The following is a 22,575-nucleotide window of genomic DNA, read 5'->3' as shown; positions in this document are numbered from 1 at the left end:
GCGGAGGCCCCGGTCCGATATTGACAGCAAACCAGGGGAGAGAGGCGAAAAGACAAAAGGGCGGTCACTGGACGGACCATGACGCCGCCATCGTCGGGTGGCAAGAGGGGTCGTTGCCAGAGCAAGGCTGTGTATGTATCGCTGGCAGTGTGCGGGAACCGCGGGGGTTTGGGGGGCGGATGCCTGCGTGCTGCACGGAACTCGGGAACAAGAATGCACGCCCACCCGCGGGTCGGCTTCCAGGGCCAACCTGAAAGAGAGGGGTACGGTGTGACTGCGGATCCGCACAACATCGTCGCCCCTCGACTTTGTATCGTCCCGGCACCAACGGCGGACCATACTTTGCTCTCGAAGCTGTAGGTTCCGACTGGAACTGCTTCGACGGGACGTGACATCATCGTCATCGTATCCTCGTCGGACATCGACGCAAGGAATGCAGCCATGTCCGCCGTTGAAAAGGCGAAAATGGAGGCAGAGGAAAAGGCGGGGCCCCGTCAACATCGCCGTGGCCCTATGGTCGGACCCGCTCCTCGCAAAGTTGGCCAGCGCTCGATATAGCGCACGGATGACCATCACGTCAGGCTGACTGCCGACGCCTGACTGCTGATTGCTGACTGCTGACAACGACTGACGGCCCACCGATAACTGCACACACATCAGTCGGGAACCATCGCGACCCGGCCCTCGAGCTCGACGCTCGCGTCTCGTCAGCAGTGACTCCATTACGTTCCGTGTCTGTGTGTATGAGTGGGTGTTCGTGTGTGCAGAGAGAAGAAGAAGAAGAAGAAGAAGAAGAAGAAGAAGGAGCAAGTGCGGAAAGGCGACAGCTCCTCAGACCGGGCTGACTTGCGCCTTCCATGCTGTTGGACGCAGAGCATGATGAAAAGGACGAGGGTCGCAGGTCAGCTCCTGCCTCGCTCCCTCACAGTCCTACACTGCCCTCGGCACCCGACACTCACCCTTGAGATCGCTCATCAGGCTCGACATCTTGAGCGGCTTCTTAAGCCAGTCGTCCATGCCGGCCTCGCGCCCGCGCAGCCGGTCGGCCTCGGAGCTGAGGGCCGTGACGGCAATGATGCGGTGGCGCGGCGAGCCGTCGTCGCGCACCAGGTGCGCCGGCCGCAGCTTGCGGATCTCGGCGCACGCCTGGAAGCCGTCCATGATGGGCATGGTGATGTCGAGCAGCACCACGTGCGGCAGGTGCTCGCGGAACAGGTCGACGGCCTCGCGCCCATTCCACGCCTGCACGTACCGGATCCCTGCCCGGTCGAGCATCGTCGTCATGATGCGCATGTTGAGCGGGTTGTCCTCGACCACCATGACGACAAAGTCGTGCGACGTCGGGTCGCCGCCCAGGGCGTCGGCGGCCACGCGCACCTCTTGCAGCGTCGCCGGCTCGACGGCGTACTCGGCCGCAGCGGCGCGCACGTCGGTGCACGGGCTCGGGTTGACGTCGACGTCGTTGATCTGGTGCTGCGGCGCCACCATGGCCTTGCAATTCCCCTCGACGCCGTCGCTGTCGAGGCCGGCGCCAGAGCCGTCCGGGTTTCCGCGAGCGATGCCCAGCGGGTTGGCCGCCTTGGCGTCCAGGTTGGTCGGTGTCGGCAGCGAGGGCGCCTCGGACGACCGCTGCGTGTTGGAGAACCTGGACGCCGCCGATGGCTCCGACGACGTCGACCTCGTCGACTTGGAGCCTCGCGCGTCGCGGTGCGGAAAGAGCACGCGCTCCTTGACCGTGTCGATGATCGAGCTCGCCTTGTACCCGACGGGCCGCGGCACTTTGCGCGCCTGCACGTCGTTGGCCAGGCCGTGGCGCCGCAGCAGCGCGTCGAGCTCCGACTGCTCGACCCTGGCTCGCCGGCCGTCGCCGGACTTGGTGTCGATCCGCTCCAGCACGACGAGCTGCGACGGGCACTTCCTCGAAGCCGCCGCGGCGACTTGCGACAGCGCCTCGTCGCACTCCGACATGCTCTCGGCCGTGGCAAACAAAATGCGGGCGTCAGCCAGCCGCTCGACTTCGTCGAGCTTGTGGCGGCGCGCGATGATCGCCTTGGTCTTAGCCAGGCCCGGCGTGTCGAAGCCGACAAAGTGTGCGGCGACCCGGTGCTGCAATGCCGCCGACTGCGCCGGGCACGGCGCCCGCTTGGTCCGCCCAAAGCGCACCGGGAGCGTGATGCTAAACTTGGTGCCCAGCGGCGACGAGACCACCGTAATGTGGCCGCCCATGCGGTGGACGAGCCTCGAGGCGATGGCCAGCGACAGGCCCGATCCGGGCAAAAACGTGTCCTCCTTGGCGTACGGCGCAAACAGGTGCGACTCGATGAATTCCCGCTGCATTCCCTTGCCCGTGTCCTCGACGGTGACCTCGATGTCGTAGGTGCGGTCCTTTGGCCGCGGCTTGGATCCGGGGCGGATCTTGCGTTCACATATGGCCTCGCGCGAGCTGATCTTGAGCCCGACGGTGACGAAGCCGGCGCTGGTGGCCCGGATGGCGTTGTTGACGAGCTTACGCAGCACCGTCTGCAGCGCCTCGAGGTCGATCGTGGCAATCAGGTCGCCCGTCAGGTCCGACGAGTCGAGGTCGAGCAGCAGCTCGGGCGTCTCTTGCGTCGCGCCCGCTTCGGGCATGCCCAGCTCGCCCCGCTGCAGCGCCGAGATCCACTCGGACTTGCACGTGTCCGAGATGGCGGCCGAGATGTCGTTCCACCGGAAGCACGGCAGGTCGTCGGCCTTTTTAGGCTGCACCGGCATCGCCTTGAGCGCCCCAAAGTCGAGCACGTTGTTGATCATGTTGTTGAGGGCGTCGGCCGACGTGGCTGCCGATTCGACGAGCGCCGCCAGCTCCTGCTGATCCGCCGCCTCCGGGGCTAGGCAGCGCTCGGCGAGCGACTCTTTCAGGATGTCGAGCGTCCCGATGACTGCAGGCGGGGGTCATAAGAGGAAGGGTGTCAGGGCGGATCAGCAGACTCGTCGCGGTGGGTGTCAAGCGAAAGCGGGTGCGACGGCCGAACACGCACCTGCGTGCAGCGGCGTCCGCAGCTCGTGCTGGATTCTGGAGATAAAGTGTGTCTGGGCGCGGTCGACGCGGGCCACACGCGAGCGGATGCTCCACGTGAGGAGCAACGAGCCCACCTGCTCGACATAGTGACGGTCCGCCGCCTCGAGAACCGGCGGCTCGTCGAACGCGACAAAGATCATGAACGCCGGCTGGTTGTCAGTCTCAAAGACGGGTACGGCGATCAAGCCTTGGCAGCCGTTGGGCACGAGGTTGGAGAGCGACGATGCCTCGCCAAAGATGGTGCTTTCCGCCGACTTGATGTGCTCGCCCTCGGCCTGCGGGCGGCTGCTGAGGCCGAGCTCCTTGGTCGTGGCGAGGAACTCGGCGATGAGCGGCCGCGAAAACGTGCCGTCGAGGTCCTCGTAATGGTGCATCGCGCCGCCCGAGCTGCCGATGACGCCGATGGGCTGGCTGGTAACGGGGAACGAGCATGTCCAGCCGTCCGAATTGGCCGAGTCCTCGCTCTCGCCAGCCGTCGCCTCGCCCATCGATGCGCGGGCGGCGATGCTCGGGCTGGCTGCCTCGGCCACGGTCGTCGCCACGACAACGTCTTCTGCCGGAAGGGCGAGCGCGCTGCCATCGGCTTGGGCGGGGTCGACATGGGCCGAGGCCGATGCCATCGTCGCCGGCATACCCAACTCGGCAGCTCCCGAGTCCGGCTCGTGGAGGCTGGTGCGGACGTTCCAGGTGTCCCAGGTCTCTGCCTGAGGCGCAGACTGACCGCCAGCGGCGGCAGCATCGGCCTCATTGATCGGGTCCGACGACTGGCTGCCCCCGGAGCCGTCGGTCGCAAACAGGCGGAAGCAGCTAATGTCCCAGATGACGCAGCTGTGCGCCTTGAGGATGGCGCGGATCGACATGGCCGCCTGCGAAAAGATGCCCATGCCGAGCGAGCCCGTCTCCTTGCCGATCGACGACTGCGGCAGCTCGCCCGAGACGAACCGCTTCATCGAAATGAGCGACGACTGCGCCAGCAGCTCCTTTTCGCGCCGCATCACGTTGGCGTTGCGCTCGAGGCCGGTGCGCACCGTCTGCGCCATCGAGTCGACGATGCGGGAAAAGTCGGCGCCGCACCGAGGGCCCGCGGGTCTCTGCTCGAACGCAAACAGCATGCCCACAGGGACCGGTTGCCGGTCCGGCGATGGCGAAAGGCAGATGGCGCGAAAGACGGACGTGAGGTGAAAAGGGGCGTCCTTGGTGGGGATCGGGGGGCCTGTCTGGCGCACCAGCGGTGGCCGGCTCAGTGGCGAGTCTTCGCTGCGACTGGCACGCATGGCACGGGACCAGCTTTCGGCGTTTGAGGAGGACGACGACGAGGTCGACCCGCGCTCGAGCACCGGCGACTCGAGGATGACATTCTGCCATGGCGTCTGGCAGCAGCGCTCGAAGGCTGCGGTGCGCGACAGCGGGCAGGCGCCGTTCCAGTCTTGGCCCGACACCTGCACGAGGCCCTGCGAGCCGACGGCGACGAGCAGCCCGAATGCCCAGCCCGTGTGCGTGTACGCCAGCAGGTCCAGGAAGCCGTCGATCTTGTCCATCTCGGGCGGAGGCTGCAGTTGGAGGCCGTGCCGGGTGACGGCCCGCTCGCGGACAGGATCAAAGTCGATTGCGGCCTCGAACTCGATGTCGCCGCCGTCGTCGTTGTCTCCTTCCCCTTCGCCGCCATAGTCGAGCCCTTGACCGGATCCAGGAGCGGGGTATATGCGGTCCGCAAGCGATGACCGCCGCAGGCCGATGAGACCCTGGCCGAGGGAGCCGGACGGTGTCTCCCCATCAAAGTTGCTCGACTGCACGCGTACGTGCGACTGAAACGAGACCGAGCGGTTGTCGGCGACCATCGGCGCGGCCTTGGGCGACCAGGTGCCAGAGGTGCCCCAGCGCCACCCAGATCCCGATCCAAAGGGTTCCGACGTGGTGGTGGCGTCGGTAGCGGTGGCCCACTCCGTCGCAGACCCACCAGCATCGAAGGCGGCGCCACTCACTGCCACATTCCTTTCGCCGTCGCAGGCGCCAGGGCCAGCGTGGCTGCCCGGCCGACTGTAGCCCATCGAGCTCTCGCCGCGATGGAGGCTAGAGGCCGAGGATGAGGCGCGGCGCGATTCCCATTCCGTCTCGCCGTCTTCGGGAGCTGTGGCTGGCCGCATGCCCCGCCTCATTGGCAGCTTTGGCCTCTTGGCGACGTCGAGGTCGTTGTGCGCGTCGGTCGGCGTCGTATCGGCGATGCGTCTCTTGCCCGGCAGCAAGGCCTGCCTCAGGTACTCTTTGGAAGCGTCGGGGATCGAAGGTCTCGACGAGTCGTGGGGCGACAGGTTGAATGGCCGTCTCCCAACTTCGGGAGGTGCAGTGATGATGGAGCTCGCCGGGGTAGCGGGTCGAGAACAAGGCGAACGCGTTCTGGGGTCAGCAGGACGCGGTGCGGAGGTCGGTCGGCGACCGGATCGCCGCAGCTGCTTCGCCGCTCGAGGCCGCTCGAAGTTGGCGATCGGCCGGGGTTTTGGGTGTAAGGGAAGGATATGAATCTACCGGGCGGGACGAAAGTATGTGAGGGGCTGATCCGGCGACCCGGGAATTGGATCTGAAGGATATTGTAGAGACGAGGCGTTGCAGTAGGTGTGGCTGGAGGTGCAGGTCGTGATCCCAAGAGACTCGGCGGCGCTGGTGTGCGCGGCCTCGGAGCGCAGCCTTCTGGTGAGCTGCGGCGATGGCAGCAGGAGCGACCGCTGCCAACGGACAAGGGAAGGCTGCAAAGGCGGCAGCGGCGGCGGAAGCGGCAGAGCGATGCGAGCTGGAGCCTGTGGGCGTGTCTAACGAGATGAGCTGTTGAGCTCCGTTTGAGTTGTGCTGAAAGAGTACCGCGGCTACCAGTCTCCGGTACACGGTGGTCCGTCTGACAGCAGCGGTCGTCCGGTGATAGGCGGTGGAACTGACGAGAACAGGAAGTGTAGGCACCAGTACGGGTGCCTCTGTGGTGAAGCGAAGCCGGCAGGACCAATCGACAGGTGGAAGAGCAGGCGACGACGTTTGGTGGGGCGGGGGAGATCGTGGCAGTTCAAGTTGCGGTGATGGTTGTGGTGCGGTGGTGAAAAGTTTGCAATCGCTGCGTTTGGTGCCAAGGGGCGAGGAATGGGGCAAGGCGGCGGTTGGATGGTGGGTCTGGGGATGGCGGTATGCGGGAGGCGGTAGGCGGCGATGGTAGCTGGTGGCAACGAGCAAGGGCGACTTCGTCGTGTCAGACCACTCGTTTGGCGTTGACCGGAACGCCAAGCTAAGAGGAGAGCAGCGCTGGGGCGCCCTGAAACTCGTCCCGGTGCGGCGCGGCAGGTACGGTGCTAGGGCAGGTGTGGCGGCTGACTGGAGCGGTGTCCGGTACAGGTGCCGGTATCGGTGTCGTCGAGGCGAGGCGTGTAGCAAAGTTTGAACGAACGGTGGCGACGACGAGGTGGCGGGCAAACCTCAGCGTTGGGCCGGTGATGGTGCGGTGATGGTGCGGTGATGGTGCGGTGATGGTGCGGTACGGTGCGGTACGGTGTTGTGGGTCGGCGGTCGCAACGTTATGGGAAAAGAGGCTACGGTTGCGCTCGGACACGTCGAGGGGCGAAGCAAGGGTCGAGACCCTCGATGGGGAAGACAGGCGGGTAGGCAGGCAGGCAGGCACAGGCAGGCGGGCAAGCCAGTCAGCCAGTCAGCCAGTCATCCAGCCAGGCAGCCAGCGAGCGAGGTGACTGGCGGGCCCTGGGAAGGTGGGGGCTGGGTTGCCAACGCACCTGGGCGCGGCCCGACTACTCTCCCTTTTGCGACGCATCCACGCACGCACGCACGCCGACCAAGCAGCCTGGCCTGCTTTAGCCTGCCCGGTTGCAAGCCTTCTCGCTTTGCGCCCTTGCCTGCTTGTCATGGCAGCCAGCCGCCGTTGGTGCAGCCACCCACAAGACACTCGACTGGCTCCTCTGCGGTGAGCCAGGCCTTTTTATGCGGGCGCACCCCCTCATCGTCGGCGATGCCGGTGGACAGCGCAGTCTATGGGCAGATATGTACGTGTATGCCTCTGCGGAACAGCCTCCGGCCTTGCCTTTGATGGCCCAGAGCGGCCATCGATGCCCTCGACGAGGCCGTCAGCAGGCGAAGTCGACCTCTCCAGCCTTTCTGTATCTCGATCCGTACGTCGTGCCTCTGCGACCACCAGCGACGACGACGACGTGGCGTTTCGGGTACGGCCATCGGCTGGTGCGGGAAAAGAAAAACGAGGCAGGCGGCAGGCAGGCAGGGCAGCTGCTAGGCCCGGACGCAGCGCAGCGCAGGCAGGCCAGGGTCAGCAGCTAGGCGAGCCTGGGGCCGGGTCCAGGGTCCAGACCTTCTTTCTCGCTTGGCAGCTAGGCCTCGCCGGTCTGCCTCTCGAGGGAGCAAGGGCCCACATGCACACCAACACGCGCCCGCCCCCCCCCGTCGCTTGCCTGCTGTTTGCTTGCTTGCTTGCTTCGTGGCCCGGCCAGCCCCTAGCCTGCGCGTAGCCTGCCTCTGCAGGCCAACGCGCCCAGAGGCAGGCGCGGCAAAGCAGGAACCAATCCAGACCAAGCAGGCAGGCAATCGAAATTCGAACACCTCGCTCCGCTTGAAACCGGGCAGTCGCGCTTCATTTTTGTATTCCCGCCCAGACTCGGTGCGATTAAAATGGCGCAGTGGCGGCTCATTGTTCGAGGCCGAGCCCAGCAGCTCCCGCCGCCGAGCGCCGGACATCGACGGACGACCGCCACCGACCACCGACCACCGAGAGCACGTCGGCGTTCCTGTGTGGCTCGGCGCTTCAGACCACCCAACCCGAGGCCATCGGCGGCCGCCGGCCGGCCATGCAGCCGGTTGTGGCAAGACAAAAGCAGGCAGGTTCAATAAGGTGCTGCGGCAAGGGCCTTCGCCTTGCCTGGACGGTTGCTGTCGACAGAGCAGGCTTGACCTGCCTGCTGTTGCTTCCTGCCTGCCTTCCTGCCTGCTGGTTGCTGCCGCAAGCGAGTCGAGCGGATCGTATATCGCCGCGTCGACGAGGCGTGCTGAGTGAGGGATGCATCACCTTCAGAAGCAAGCAAGGCGGCTGGGCCTGCTCGCTACGTCAGGCAGAGGACAAGAAGGCGCACCACGCTCTCCCGGAATCTCCTCCTGCTTGCTTGCCTGGTTTATCGCAGTCAGGATAAGGCGCTCGCCATCTTGCCACCGGTATCGGTACGCCTGCCTTCTTCGCTCCTGCTTGCCTTGGATGGCTCCCGAGACAGCGCTAGGCATGGCGCCAGGGGAGCGGAACAGCCGAGCCTCTTCTCCCTCTCTCCGACCATGGTCCCGCGGCAACGACCCGATAAATTGGTTAGCGCGACGCTAGACCATCGGTCCCGACCCGGCTAGGCTCGTCCGACGACAACAGCGTACGTATGCCCTGGCCTGCCTAGCATCTTTGCTCCTCTATCTCGCAGGCCTGCAGGCTAAGGTCAATACCCGACGCACGCGATCGGAAGTCCAGAAGCAGGAGCGAGCGAGCGAGGTGTCGGTTTAGCCCGCGTGGGCCCTCTGGTGCCCAACAGGCAGACGCATCCATCTCACCTCTTGGGCGGCTCCTACGTATCCATCCCAGATCCCCAAAAGGTCGAGGTGTTGGCGGCGAGGTGTCGCACTGTCCTGGCTTGGCAAGCTACTACTACAAGCACTACTACTCCAACTGTAGCTGCTTCTCTTCCTCCTCTGGTCTTGCCTCGCGATCTTCCTTGCATGCGGCGGAAGAGGGCACGCACGCATTCACCATCTGCGATCAACGACAAGCTGGCCTAGAAAGTCGGAGGACCCGACGATGCGACCGACGCATGCTGGCCGAGTTCAGCCGCGCACGGTGCGGTGCGGTGCGGTGCGCACAATGGGCGGCTGGGACTGGATGGCGTCGGCCCTACCGGTACCGCACCTGCCCTCTTGTTGTTGGTCGGCATGAGCCGGATACGCTGTGCGCGCGGCAGACGGTCTCGTACAGTACCGCATCATAGCGTACCGGTACCTGATGTACCGCACTTTCTGCCCGTCGATCTGAGTGGGGCGCAGCGCTCGACGAGGCATGTGATGGCGAGAGCACGAAAACGGTCGGAGGCGTGCCATCGCGATCGACCTCGACAGGCTCAGCGCACGGCGAGTCTGGACCTCTCTGACCCCCTCGATCGGTCGCGTGCCTGATCAGGCCTGGCCTGCCTGCCTGTCTGCCTGGAAAGCTTTAATTTAACGCTCGTCACGCCTGACCTTCCCATCGTACGGGTCGCTCGTACCAGAGTCCGACCTGATATGCCAGTCAGACCTCGACAGCAAAGTGCGATCAATGGCGTCGAGTCGAGCCAAGTCGAGTCGAGTCGAGTCGAGGACGAAGAATGACCAGCTCCGCTTGTTTATCCGCCGCCTCTCGCGCACACGGGCTCCTCGGGACCAAAGGCTACCTTCGGATCGGATGCTCATCATACGCTCCCTGGCTTGACCCTCGACCTGGCTTGGCATCTTCCACGCTCCGTCCCGCCTTTGTCGGTCTGTCGCTGTCGTCGCCGTCACGACCTCCTTTCCACTCTTTATGTTCAGACCGATCCCGTTGAAGAACGATGTCGATCCCGCTTTCACGACCAGAAGAAATACAGACGCGTGCGAAGAGAGAGAACCGGAGAAGCGAGAAAGGCTATCCCGTGACGCATCCATCGAGAGAGAGGAACCAGCGTGACAGCCTGGCGGACTGAGAAGCCAGACCAGGATGCATAACCTAGATGCCAAGCGAAAGAGGAAAGAGAGCAGGTGACAAGCTGGTAGACCGCACAGCACTAACTGGCGTGCTGTGGGAGCCCACCAACAGAGCCCGGGACACAGGCAAGGCAGGAGATGGCAAGGCCGTCGATCGGGACGGCGGCAGACGTGCTCAAGCGCTGGCAGTCGACGTGTCGGTCGTTGCGGCGGGATCAGCAGCCGGAGTCGCGTCGACGGACGCGGGGGCGCCCGCGGCGTCGTCGGGGCTGGCCGTGATGACCTCGAGGTTGGCCATGTCGAGCGTGCTGACGGCAGGATCAGTGACGACCCTGCCACACTGGCCCTGAGCGGCAAAGCCCGCCTGACAATCGCCGGGCAGCTCGTAGATGACACCCTCGTAGCCCAGGATCGTCGTCGTCGCCTCGCCGCCGACGGCGCCGTCGGTGCTGGCGGCAGCGGCAGCGGCAGCGTCGTCGCGCGTCTCAAAAGACACGACGATCTCGGAACGCTTCTTGAAGGGCACAGAGGAGTAGCGTCGCACCATCTTGAAGTCGGTGAAGCGCAGGATGCCAGTGTTGGAGAACGCCGTGATCCCCGTCCAGGTGTCGGGCAACTTGACGTCCCTGCCGGCGGGCGCGTTAAAGGTGCCCACCTTGAACGCTCCGCGGTAGGCCGTGATGACGCCGGGCTTGAGCACGGTCATCGAGATGAGGTCGGCGGTGAAGCCCTGCGCCGTCCATGTCACGCCGCTGAAGCACTCCATGTAGTGCGATCCCGCCGGCAAGGCCACGTTTCCGGGAGCACCCGCTCCAGGATAAGTCGAGCAGGCGCCCTGCGGATCGTTCTTGAACTGGCCGGTGGTGGCTGAGATCTTCCAGCCGTTGATGGTTCGTGCAGTGAAGTCTGGAGAGCAGAAGGGCCAAGGGCGTCGAGCGGCGAGCCGAGAGAGCCAAAACGAGCTGTCAGCAACGAGGAGCTCTCGGCGGCGATGGCGTGGCCGACGACAGGCTACCATGTCAACCAAAGCATCGGCCCCAGTCTAACTGTTCTGCACTCACCGAACTGCGTGGGGAAGCTCTTGAAGCCGAGTGTGTCGGCGTCGTCTCCCATGAAGACGGACCAGTCCTGCACCTGGGTGCAGTTGCCGCTGTGGTTGATGTTCTTGCGGCCGCAGTCGACCACCTGCCGAACGTAGGGCGCAAGCTGGGTGGCGGCATTGTAGACCCAGCTGCCAATGACCTCGACGCGGTTGCCCTTCGAGTCCCTGCCGCCCATGTCGGTGGCCGCCTCGGCGCCAAAGACGTTTGTGTAGTACTGGCACTGCCATCCGGTCGCCTGGCCGTTGAGGGCGAGGAGGAAGATGTTGAACTGGTTGCAGTTCTTCTTGATGCCGTTGAAGTAGGCCGGGTCGGCCGTGTACCTTTCGCAGAGGGCCTTGCAGACGAGCGGGTCCGGGATGCCCGTCATCGGGTCCGATTTGGTCATCTGCGGGTCGATGCCTCCGTTGGCCGCCACCTGCGTGCTCGTGACGTTGATGGCGCCGGGCAGCCGAAAGGGGCCCGAGAAGCCGGGGACCTGCTTCGACATGAGGTTGTTGCGGTTGAAGAACGTAACGCCGGCCTGGGTGCGCCAGAACTTCCTCTGCCACTGTCCCTCGTTGGTCGCATCGGCGGGGCCGAGCGGGTAGCCGTAGAAGAGGACCTTGATCCACACGCCGGGGACGGGGTTGGGGACGGTGTCGCTAGGCGCCACGGTCGGAGTGCGCTCGAACCACATGGCAAAGGAGACGCAGTCGGTGATGGTGTTGCACTTGGCGGCCATTGCGCCGGGATCCCAGGCCGAGGCCGTGTTGATCCGCAGCACGGCGGGCATGTTGCCGCGCACGCTCTTGAGGCCCGTGTAGCTCTTTGTCCAGCCATTGACGGAGACAGTGTTGGCGGCCGTAGAGTAGAGCGAAAACGCCTGGAACTCGGCCGGAGTAAAGTTGCCGGCGGGCCACTGGGCAGTGTCGACGTAGTTGCCGGCAGGCAGGTTCGGGTAGAGCGACTTGGGCTCGTCGCGCTTTCGCAGCGTCGTGACCGACACGGTGGGAGCAGCGGCGTTCTCTTCGGCCTCCTGAGCGCCCTCGAGAAGGTCGTCCTTGATGGCGGCGGCCGGCGTGGCAGTGGCGAGGATCGACTGGACTGCAGTGGCGGCGTCGATCACGGTGAAGGCGACATCGGCCGGGATCGAGGTGGGAGTGGGCAGCTCGGCGAGCGCATCGAGGTCAAACTCGGGCAGCGGGCTGGCCTTGCTGGTCAATGCAACGATTGGCAGCAGCACTGCAACGAAGCGGAGCCACTTGGACATCTTGGGGGGTCGTTGTTGAGCGTGGGAAGGCTTGAAATGGGTTGAGGTCGTGGTCGACGGTGTCGATGCAGAAAGAGGTAAAGGGGTGCTCGGCAGGCAGTCCTCTTATAGACTTGACGTTGGCGGTGGCCGCGACTTCGAGCATGGCCACGGGGGCTCTTGGAGCCATTGTGCGGCTGCTGTGCCTGCTGCTGCTGCTGCTGCTGCTGCTAGCCTCCGCACACGACGTGCCAGCGGGATGGGCGACATGTGCGGAGAGACTCTGAGGTCGAGAGGAAGGCGGCGTCCTGTTGCGAAGGACGTCAGCTGAGGTTGCGCTTCCATCAGCTGATGACATCGAAGCACGCGAAGCAGGTGCGTCCGGGCTCGACTCAGAGAGAAGGCAACGGACGCACCTTCTATCCCGCTCTCCGAGCTCGTCTGAGTGTTCCGTCGGTAGCCCATGGTGCAAGGTGGGCAGCCGCGGATAAAGGCACAGCTGTGGGAGGAACCTATTGAAGCCTGGCGCGAAGGTCGGAAGCCGTGTTCGCGCTAGTCGATGTCCGGAGGATAGGTGGACCGGTCCCGGTACCACTGCGAGGCTTGCGGCCAGGGGCGCGAATGGACATCGTCGCCTCTTAACACGATCGGTCTGGACGGAATGTAGCAGCTCGTCTCACCGCCTGCCCGACGCACGAAGGAGTCTGGTCCCGCGTCGGCTGCAGGGGATGAAGATGTGCGACGTTGAGGTGGGCAAGTGCGGCCCATCGAGCAGCGAGGGCGGTGCTTGCCGACGGGAAGAGGTGGCACGGTGTGGTCGATGACCATTAGGCAGACGCTGACGACGGCGGCCAAGTGAACGCCTACTTGCTTCTGTTGCGAGATCCGCCGTTCTTGACAGCCGGGACCGGGGCCAGCCAGGCCGAGCAAAGTCCTGGACCTGTTTCGGGACCTGTGTCCTTTGTGTCCTTGGCAGATGCGGCGTAGGCGCAGGCGGCGGCGGCGGCGGCAGAGACCGGGGTGGTGGCACTTGGGTGGACGACGGCTGCAGCGGTCCGGCCGTGCTTGCGGTCGAGATGGTAGAGCTGAGTGACAGGGCGTTGGGGTCTGGGCCGGAGCGCCATGGCCGGCACGGGGCGCGGAGATGGACAAGGCGGGGGGCAGCGGAACGTCAATTGGAGGCGCGCGTGCACAGTAGGTGGCGCCTCGACCGTCCCGTCCCTTCCGTCCGAATTTGAAGTACCAGCACTCACAGCATGGTGCGTCCAGCCATCAAGCCAAGCGCAGCCACCGTCTCGAAGGCGGAACCGGCCGCTTCTCAGCTCAGGACTCAGATCCGCGCCACGGATTGCGACTGCGGTGCGTGCTCCCGACTGCCGTGCGTACGACAACGCGAGACGGGACGCCTCCGTCTGTCGGCGCGACAAGCTGACTCCGAACCAACGAATCCGGGGCCGCTTCTGAGCCATACTGCGGTGAGCTGCGCTGCTCGTCGTTGCACCTGATCCCGTCGAAGCCTGGCGTCGCCTACTGTAGCAGACAGCTTGGCTTGTTCTGCGGGTGCGTCCGAGGGGGTCGATGGGTTGTCGCTGAAGCGCTTGCTTTAGCCCAGCGCGGACCGCACTCCGCTGGACCTGGTCGCGGGGACAAGGCCAGAATTACCACGAAGGGCCGGGAAAGAGATGGCGTCAGCAAGATGCCACTCAGCGCGCCGCAAAAGAGTGAAGATTGTGGTGGTGAAGGAAGGAAGAGACGGAGGTCCGAGTGGCGAGGTCCGGTGACAGGGTGGGTCGGAAGCAAGGTGGGGCGGGGCCACCAGAAGGCCTGCCCCAACACCTTGCCAGGGGCCGCCGACTCCCGCTCCTTCGCCCTTGCTGCTGACCTCCTGTGCCGGTGCCAGTTCGCTGCTTGCCACCCACAGCGAGCTGCCGAGGCACGATCCTGACAGCCCCTTTCAATGCAGCCGGCCGCAAGCGGCACTCATGACGCCGCCGCTGTCTTGCTCGCTGTTGCCCGCAAAGGGTAGAAAAGGTATACTGGTGCTAGGGTCACATTGCCGCCACTCGGTTCTTCCTCGTTCGATGGCCCCTCAACCACCGCCCGCCAGCTCGACAATGAGCCGCGTCGCGCATTCGAGAAAGAGGAAGGGGCTGTTGACCTCCTTGCGTCCCGCGGGGACCGCAGGCGCCAAGCTGGGCTTCCTCCCCGAACCACCATCGAACCGGTGCTTGCCCAACGGTCCCTCTTCAGCGAACGCTGCCTGCGACGTCCTCATCGCCTCGTCGAAGGCAGCATCGAGCTTGTCCGTGTCCAGCTTGCCAGTGCCTCCGGCAGAATCCGCCGAGGTCCCTCCCTCTTCCTCGACCTCGTCATCGCCCTCGGCCTCGCCAGCCCGGCGTCTTTCTGCCGCCTCGAGCCGCGTGTAGCCGACGTTGCGAAAGTCGACCAGGTAGTTGGACGAGTCGACGTGGTAGAGCTGCAGGTCCATCCGTACCAGGATGTCTCCCACCTTCCACCTCGTCTCGAGAAAGTAGAGCGCCTCGCCTTTGCTCTGGTCCTGATCTGGGCCACCGCCGCCATCCTTGCCGTCGGCCTCGCCCGCCTTGGCGGCCGCCTGCTCTGGCTTGGCGCGCCATTCCATGCCCAGCACCTGCAGCGTGCGGTAGAGCTCTAGCATGATCTCCATTGGCGGGCTGCGGCTACGGATGCCAAAATGCCAGCGTGACCTCGGCTTCTTGTGCATCTGCGCTGTCGACGACGGCAGCGGCGCCGGCGAGATGCCCCCAGAAGTGGCCGGCCACGTCGGGTGGCGCTCGGCGCTGGGAGTCGCCAGCCTTTCCGCCTCCCTCGCCCGCAGGTAGCCCGGCAGGCTGGTCTCAAGCACAGCGATGCCCGTCGGTCGCACGCCGCCCTCGAGCGAGGTGTCTTCGTCGGTGAGGTGGGCATCTTCGTCGTCGTAGAGCGCGCCGTCTTCGTCGTCGGAGGCGTACGAGTCGTTGCCATCTTCGCTCTGGTCTCCGTCGGCCTCGACGGCAGACGCTTCGGCCTCGGCCTCTTCCTCCTCGGTCAGGGCCGACGGGGCAGTGGCGCCGCTGGCGGCCATCCGCTCGCCAAGCTTGGGCTTGCGCTTGAGGCTCGTCGACCTGCCCATCACGCCGTCAAGGCCCTCGTTCCACGGCGGCGGGCTCTGGGCCAGGAAGTTTTCCATGCCGTGCTGATCCTCCATGTGGTTGATGGTGACCATGCGGTGGTGGTCGCGCACCAGCTGGTAGGCCACCTTGACCTGATTGTCGCCCTTTTCGCGGAGGTGGTGGAGTACGTCGTCGCGATCGAAGCCAACCATCTTGCCGGCGAGCTCATCGACAATCTCCGGGTCGATGGTGTCCAGATCGCAGCTCGCGTGGCCGCCAGGATGCAGGCCGGACCGGCTCGACGAGGCCGAAGATGCATCCGCCGAAGAGGACCCGCTCAACGTCGTCGACGACTCGTCGCCGGCAGCGGGAGGCGACGCGCCAAAGTCGAAGCCGACGCTCTCCACGGCCGGGGTCGGAGGGAGCGGCCGCAGATAGGCCGGGAGGTCGACGTTGAACCAGGGGTGGGCACGGATCTCGGAGATCGTGATCCGTTTGACCGGATCGACGACGAGCATCTGCGACAGAAGATGCCTGGCCTCTTGAGAGAGGAACGAGGGCAGGCTGTAGATGCCGCCGTTGATCTTTTTGAACAGCGTGGGGATGTACTCGTCGTCGAAAGGCAGGCGGCCGCAGAGCATCACGTAGAGGATGACTCCGCAGCTCCAGATGTCGATCTCGGGTCCGGCGTAGAGACGTCCGGAGATGACCTCGGGCGCGGCATAGTTCGGGCTGCCGCAGCTCGTCTTGAGGAAGTCGCCGTCGGTCATGATGTTGCTCAGCCCAAAGTCGCCGATCTTGACGTTGAGGTATTCATCGAGCAGCAGACTGCGCCAAGGTCGTGCAGGTGCAGAGACGAGCCGCACAAGCGGGTCAGCAACCAGGTCGAGGACGACAAGTGTTCGAGCGGTCGGCAAGGGCCGCGTCCACCGACTCGGGCAGACTCACTTTTCCGGCTTGAGGTCGCGGTGGACAATCTTGTGGCGGTGGCAGTACTCCATGGCGCAGATGATCTGCTGGAAAAAGCGACGGGCTTCGTTCTCGGACATTCTACCTCGATCCACGATGTACTGGAACAGCTCGCCACCGGCGTACTGCGGTAGTGGGGATGTAGGAAGGAGCGGACCTCCAGGTCAGCTTGGTCGATGCGGGAACGCCGGTGGCTGACGGTGGAGGGGGACTGGCGCGGCAAGCGACTCACCTCGATGACCATGATGATGTCCGAAGGGGTGGTGATGACCTCGTAGAGCTTGATGATGTGGGGATGCCGGAGCAGCTTGAGGTACTGGATCTCGCGCTTGACGCGGCCGCCCATGTCGAGCGACGAGATCTTGCGGCGGTTGATCATCTTCATGGCGACCCTGTGGCCTGTGAGCGAGTGCGTTGCCACTGTCATTGCGACAACAGAGGCGGAACAGGTCAATGCCACATCCGACGTCGGCACTCAGGCTACGGCCGCGAAGGCTACCCACGTTTGACTTTGCCAAAGCTGCCGGTGCCCAACGTCTGCTGCAGCGTGTACTGGCCGATGCGGACGGGCTGCTTGGACGATGACCTGGCGGCGCCACCAGAGGTGCCCGATGCGACGGCAGCATCTGCCGCTTTGCTCGCGGACGCGCTCATCGCGCGCGCTCAACGGCGAGAGTATAGGGAAGCAGCGGGGGATCCGAAGCTCGGGCGTTCGGTGGTCGTGGGTCGGCCGCGGAATCAGAGGTGCACCGGCTCGATCGCAGAGCGTCCGAGCAAGGTCGGGCAGTGTACGGTGATAGCTGGTGCAAGTGCAAAGCAGGACAGTGGTGATGTCGGGTTGACAGAAACGGTGATGGTGGCAGCAGTGGTGGTGATGGTGGTCGAGACGATGGACCCTGGTGGCCTCTGCTGGTGTGCAGAGGAGGCGGCCCCGCGTGGCTCTGGCTGCACGACCCGCCTCCACACACGCCCCTGCCACGCCCGCCGGCCGCCGCAGCGCGGACGGGCCAACACGAGCACCCAGTGCCTTCAGCAGCATCGTCCAGAGCCCTGCAAAAGATTACAATAGCAGTTCTTGAAGGCATTACATTCTCCTCTGTCAGCAACCAAGAACCACAAGATACAAGCTGTACATGAAACTTGAATGATCAGAATGAAATGTTCTGATGGGGCAAACACCCTTCCTAGGCCATGTTCTGGCTGCTACAGGTATCGCTGCATGGATGAGAATCAGCCCTAGCAGTGCTCCAATCAGCCTACCCCAAGCATCATTGCAAGGCTGAGGATCAGGACTAGCAGATGAGCAAGGTTGCAGGGTCTTTCACAGGGCAGCTGTGGAGATTTGTTGGGCAAAGTGTTGAACATGCTCGAAAATCACCGGAAATCAACATTCTGCCCACACAAACTGCCTTCCAGGGCTCTGATCCAGCTGCTCCAAGCATCATTGCAAGGCTGAGGATCAGGACTAGCAGATGAGCAAGGTTGCAGGGTCTTTCACAGGGCAGCTGTGGAGATTTGTTGGGCAAAGTGTTGAAAATGCTCGAAAATCACCGGAAATCAACATTCTGCCCACACAAACTGCCTTCCAGGGCTCTGATCCAGCTGCTCCAAGCATCCTTGCAAGCCTGAGGATCAGGACCAGCAGATGAGCAAGGTTCCAGGGCCCTACTCTAGGCAGATGTCATATGCACTCATCAGGTCAAGAAGGCCCTCCTCTTTCCCTCTGTTGGAAACATGCCGCACCACAATCAACAACATGGGCTCACCTTATTCTCTCCGCCTCACCTCCCTTGAAGACAGCTGCTGGAGCTGCTATTGCAGAGACTTTATGGTAGAGGCAGATCATGCATGATACCACATGGATAGTGAGCATCGGAAAGCCTTCAGTGCTTGCTGGCCTCAGGACCTGTTGGCGTCTTCAATGGGCCTGTTGATCTTGACAGGACTGATGCAATGAGGCGCAGCGGTGATGAAGATGTGGAGGATCGTCGACGGCGGCTGCTGCTGCTGCACAGACCACGGGCGATGTTGCTGGTCTCCTGTTGGACGCGGGGTGCACTTTTCTCCTTCATCTCGTCGCCACCCATCCTGCTTCATTCCGCCTCTCCTTTCAGCGGCGCACCATGGCTGACGCTGCACAGCCGTCTGGCGGTCAACGGCCGGTCTCCCCAATACGGCCCATCACACGCCTCCTAGAGGAAGCCCAGCCCGCGGCGCGAGTGTCGCTGACGGACCTGCCCAACGAGGTCCTCTCGCTCATCCTCGACTACCTCCTCCCCACCGTCTCGCCCACGTCGTCGACCTACCCGAACCCGGCGCTCGATACGCTCGACAATGCCTTTACGCTGCCGAGCAGCACCGTGTCGCACCTGTACCATGCCAGCCTGGCCTGCTCGACGTTGCACGGCCTGGCCCAGCACTCGCTGTGGCGAGCCCCTCTCCTCACGTCGCTCCGCGCCATCCGCCTCCTCGCAGCGGCGATACAGGACGGATCGACCGAGAGGGCGGGCACCATCCGAGCGCTGCACCTGCCTGCCGCCGACGGCGTGCTAGAGGCCAACGACACGCTGGCCGATCAGAGCGCGTACCAGACGAGCCTGCGCACCATCTTTGACCACGCCGACCGCATCGACTGCATCAGCCTGGGCCACCGTCCCGCTGGCCGGGCGTTCTACGAGTTTCTGCACCCGCACACCGCTGCCCGCCCTCGTACCGCCATCCTGGGCAACCTCAGCTTCTCGACGCCGCCGTTTTCGCAGCTCGACCTGGCGCCCCTCTCGTGCGTCCGCCGGCTGCACCTCGTCAACATCGTCCCGCCGCCGGCGCTCATCTCGTTCCTGTGCGGGCAGCAGGTCGATACCGACTCGGCCGCGTCCAAGCTGGACGGCACCGCCAACCCGAGCCGCTCCCTCACCCACATCCGCCTGTCGCTCCTCCCACCGGACTCGCTCCTCTCCTTTCCGGCGTTTATCGAATGGCGGCGTGCCTCGGACGCCTATGACCGGCTGCCGACGAGGGTCAGGCTCCACACGCCCGCCCCTCGTGCTCCGCAGGGTCCGGCGCGGCGGTTCGCGGCCCAGGAGGCGCTCTACACGCTCGCGACGCACTCGCACCTCTTGCCGAACTTGCGTGCACTCCTGCTCGAGCTCGTCGCTCTCCACCCGCTCTCCCCGCCCGAAGACGACGAAGAGGAGCGTTTCAATGGCTTCATCGGCGCGGCCAATGCGCAGCCAAACGCGGCAGAGGGGCATCTTAATGGCGCCGGCGTGCTGGCGACGACCAACTACCCGGCCGACGTTCCCGTCGCTCTGAGCGAAGATGAACAACGCTTCCTCGATGCAGAGCGTGAGCGACTCGACGAGGACGGCAACAACGACAACGGCGACGGAGGAGACTCGTTGCGGACCGCGCCGAGGGACCAGTACTGGACGCAGATCCAGGCGGGCAAGCGCGCCCTCGTCCATCTCTGGAACGACGAGCAGGGCCCGCGCGACACGGCCACCGACATCCGCATCGTCGCCGCGCGTCCCGGCGGGCACGACAAGTACGAGGGCATCCACGAGTTCCTCTGTCAATCGGGTTGCTTCACGTCAGTCGTCCGCGATGCGTCACCAGAGACGGCAGCGGCGGGGACAGCCACGGCCGACGTCGGGTCGTGGGCCGATCCGGACGTCTTTGAACTGGCACGCACGAGACCCGCCCTCGCCTATCGACCGCGCGAGGGCAGGCGCGGAGAGGGTGCGGGCGACTGGAGGGGTCAGGGCAGCTGGTGGACTGGCGAGCTGCCCCGCGTGCGATCCAAGAGGCCCCGGTGATGATGGCGTTGCAACGCGGCTATGTTACATGCGGTCGACTCCGAGCTACGACGACGCCGGCCCGAGGATCCGTCCCTCGATGTCGAAGTGCTCGTAGCGCGACGGCGTCACGAGCCACGCAGCAAATGGCGGGACGTCGGGTCGGGCCAAACCGTCCGCTTGTGGTGGCGCCGCGTCGCACTCCACGGAGACCTCTGCGGCCGCCGAGTGCCGCACGGGGATCCTGCGACTGGTGACAAACTCGGCGGCGAGCGACTCGAGCAACGCATCCCGCTTGTCGTTGCACCGGCCGCCCACCAGCAGCGCCTTTGCTTGGCGGTACGCGCGCACGCCGCCGTCGTCGAGGCGGTGCTTGGCGTCCAGGTAGGATCGGCCTGCCGCCGGCCCGAGGTCGGGACGCAGCCGAGCGAGGATCGACGTGGCCTCCCGGTAGTAGTCGAGCTTGCACACGCGCGACCTCGACGACGGCTTGAGCGGGTCACGAGGGGCTCGGTGCCGGGCCGGTGCGCCCATCCGAGTCCCTCCGACGAGGTTTTCGTACAAGCCCGCCGTGCCCGGCGCCGTCGGCGGCGAACAGAGGATCGATCCGGCGCACGGCACCGGCTCGCACTCGCTCCAAGAGCGCCCGGTCGACTGTCTCGCCATCTCTGCCCTCGTCCGCCGCTCCACCGACTCGCGAGAGTCCACAAAGGCAACCGACGTCCAGGCCACAGCTGGCGATGGAAGATCCGAAGCTCGCTCAAGCCGCAAGGAGATTGCGCGCTTGCACTCCGCGAGGAGGACGGCGCGAAACCGGCGGAACTGGTCGCCCTCGGACGGAAGGACCTGTCGCAGCGCCTCGTCGCCCATGATGATGGAGTGCGGGCGGATGGGCTCGAGGACCGCCGAGGCGAGCGAGCCCTGGATGCCGAGCTGGGCCCACAGGGCTAGCTTGTCGGAGCACGACATGCAGATCGACGGCGGCGAGTCTGGCCGGCCGGGCTTGGTGCGGAGCGTGGCGCTGCCTCCACCGCCAGCCGCTCTCCCGCGCGAGGGCGTCGAGGCGGTGGCGGGGCCCAACGACGCGACAGAGCCATCGGTGTCGCCGTGCCGCGCGCCGATGCCCTCAAAGCGGTCGAGGAGCTGCTCGGGCGTGATCGTACCTTGGACGCCCGCCTCTTGGTCCTGCTTTGCCTGCTGAAAGGCGAGCAGCTGCGACGAGGCATCGCCGCACGGCATGGCCGAGACGTACCAGTGGAGGCCGATGCCGTGCCGCAGCCGCCACCTTGCCGTCTTTGGACTCCGCTCAAAGATGGATGCCCAGAGACCGTAGTCGACGCTCGCCACGTCTGGTGCAGCGCCCGTGGCAGCGACCGGGGCCAGCTGCGCCGCATGCACCTCCTGGTCGAGCTTGGCGAGGAGCCACGTCCGCGCGCCCCTCCTCGCGAGCACCTCGGCGTGCGTGTCGTGGAGCACGTCGCCGTTGAGCGGCAGGCGGTCGTAGGGCAGGCATTTGAGGCCCGTTGCGATCGAGATGGCGAGAAAGTGGTGCTCGTGCTCGGCGGTGCAGCAGCGGGGCGAGCACGGCGGGCCGACGTCGTCGTCTGACCGACTAAGGACGAGACCGGCGAGGATGGTCCATTCCAGCCTGTCGCCGCCGTGCGCAGAGGCAGGCAGGCAGCGGTAGTGTCAGCATGACGGCAGCGGCGATGACAGAGTACCGAGGGGCGGGTGCGGGGATGGCGCGCTGCTCACCGCGAGTTTGTGCGACGGGCTGGCTTGGCGCCCTTTGCGGGCAGTGCGTGGTAGGCGGCGAGGCAGGCGGCTGCTACGTCGTCGTGAAAGCGCTGGCCCGGCGTGCATGGCTGGGTGCCATCTGCGGGCTGTGACTGGGGATGGCTGCTGCCACGGTGACTTGTGCTTCTCGACGAGGTGGCGGACGTGGCAACCATGCTGGTGGCAGGCGGGCAAGCCAGATAGACAAAGCCAGCCCAAAGGGTTGCGAGGAGCCGGGCGGGCCACAAGCGAGCAGGCGTTTCCAATTCCACGCAATTCTCAGATTTGCTTCGCCAAGTTTAGAATCCGACGTGCTGGCAGTTTCAGTTCCTCTGGCAGGATTTATCGAGAAACTGCTTTTCGAGCAGCAATGTTTCTAGGCTAGTGGCCCGGATGGACTACTGATCCGTGGCCGGTGCCTGCCCGTTGCCCCCATTGGATGTTTTTCGTCGATCTCGTTTTGGCATTCCAGGGCGCCTGGCGTGAAAAAGCTGCATCGAGCGAAACAGCCGGCCTTGAGGCCACCAACTTTTTTTTTGGATCCGCCAGCCTGGGCCCGTCTGCGCTGCGCCGCACTGCTGGCTGCGCCTGGTCTGCAGGCAGGCGTCACGCACAGCAGAACCCGGCGGCGGCGAGAGGTGGAGAGCAGGAAAGAAACGCAGATGATGGGATCGACAGCCAGCCGGGCTTGGCAGACAGGCAGGCGGGTCAGACCAGATGCGGACCCACGCCACGCTGCCTGGCGCGCTCTGACCCTGCTTTGCCCTGGCTTCCC

The 22,575-nt window shown here is 64.9% G+C and overlaps 6 protein-coding genes across 6 annotated transcripts; 1 reads left to right on the top strand and 5 right to left on the bottom strand.

The window, feature by feature from the left end:
• Positions 1-831: 831 nt before the first annotated feature.
• Positions 832-5,214, bottom strand: PFL1_02660 (uncharacterized protein; the record flags this gene model as incomplete). The annotated part of the gene is made up of 3 exons (XM_007880174.1): positions 832-860; positions 960-2,918; positions 3,018-5,214. 3 exons carry the CDS (start codon positions 5,212-5,214, stop codon positions 832-834), a joined length of 4,185 nt encoding a protein of 1,394 aa, XP_007878365.1.
• Positions 5,215-9,974: 4,760 nt separating this feature from the next.
• PFL1_02659 (uncharacterized protein) lies at positions 9,975-12,151 on the bottom strand (the record flags this gene model as incomplete). The annotated part of the gene is made up of 2 exons (XM_007880173.1): positions 9,975-10,705; positions 10,861-12,151. 2 exons carry the CDS (start codon positions 12,149-12,151, stop codon positions 9,975-9,977), a joined length of 2,022 nt encoding a protein of 673 aa, XP_007878364.1.
• Positions 12,152-12,682: 531 nt separating this feature from the next.
• On the bottom strand, positions 12,683-13,599 carry PFL1_02658 (uncharacterized protein; the record flags this gene model as incomplete). Its single annotated transcript, XM_007880172.1, has 2 exons — positions 12,683-13,237; positions 13,384-13,599. 2 exons carry the CDS (start codon positions 13,597-13,599, stop codon positions 12,683-12,685), a joined length of 771 nt encoding a protein of 256 aa, XP_007878363.1.
• Positions 13,600-14,219: 620 nt separating this feature from the next.
• PFL1_02657 (uncharacterized protein) lies at positions 14,220-16,884 on the bottom strand (the record flags this gene model as incomplete). The annotated part of the gene is made up of 4 exons (XM_007880171.1): positions 14,220-16,089; positions 16,210-16,355; positions 16,463-16,650; positions 16,734-16,884. The coding sequence occupies 4 exons, from the start codon at positions 16,882-16,884 to the stop codon at positions 14,220-14,222; spliced, it is 2,355 nt and encodes a 784-aa protein (XP_007878362.1).
• A 1,469-nt stretch (positions 16,885-18,353) lies between these two features.
• On the top strand, positions 18,354-20,045 carry PFL1_02656 (uncharacterized protein; the record flags this gene model as incomplete). The annotated part of the gene is made up of 1 exon (XM_007880170.1): positions 18,354-20,045. One exon carries the CDS (start codon positions 18,354-18,356, stop codon positions 20,043-20,045), a length of 1,692 nt encoding a protein of 563 aa, XP_007878361.1.
• Positions 20,046-20,090: 45 nt separating this feature from the next.
• PFL1_02655 (uncharacterized protein) lies at positions 20,091-21,976 on the bottom strand (the record flags this gene model as incomplete). Its single annotated transcript, XM_007880169.1, has 2 exons — positions 20,091-21,672; positions 21,780-21,976. The coding sequence occupies 2 exons, from the start codon at positions 21,974-21,976 to the stop codon at positions 20,091-20,093; spliced, it is 1,779 nt and encodes a 592-aa protein (XP_007878360.1).
• Positions 21,977-22,575: the final 599 nt, after the last annotated feature.

Source organism: Pseudozyma flocculosa (genome assembly GCF_000417875.1).
Source record: "Pseudozyma flocculosa PF-1 unplaced genomic scaffold scaffold00007, whole genome shotgun sequence".
NCBI lineage: Eukaryota > Fungi > Basidiomycota > Ustilaginomycetes > Ustilaginales > Ustilaginaceae > Pseudozyma > Pseudozyma flocculosa.
The sequence above is the reverse complement of the archived record's forward strand: the minus strand, read 5'-3'. Positions and strand labels throughout refer to the sequence as shown.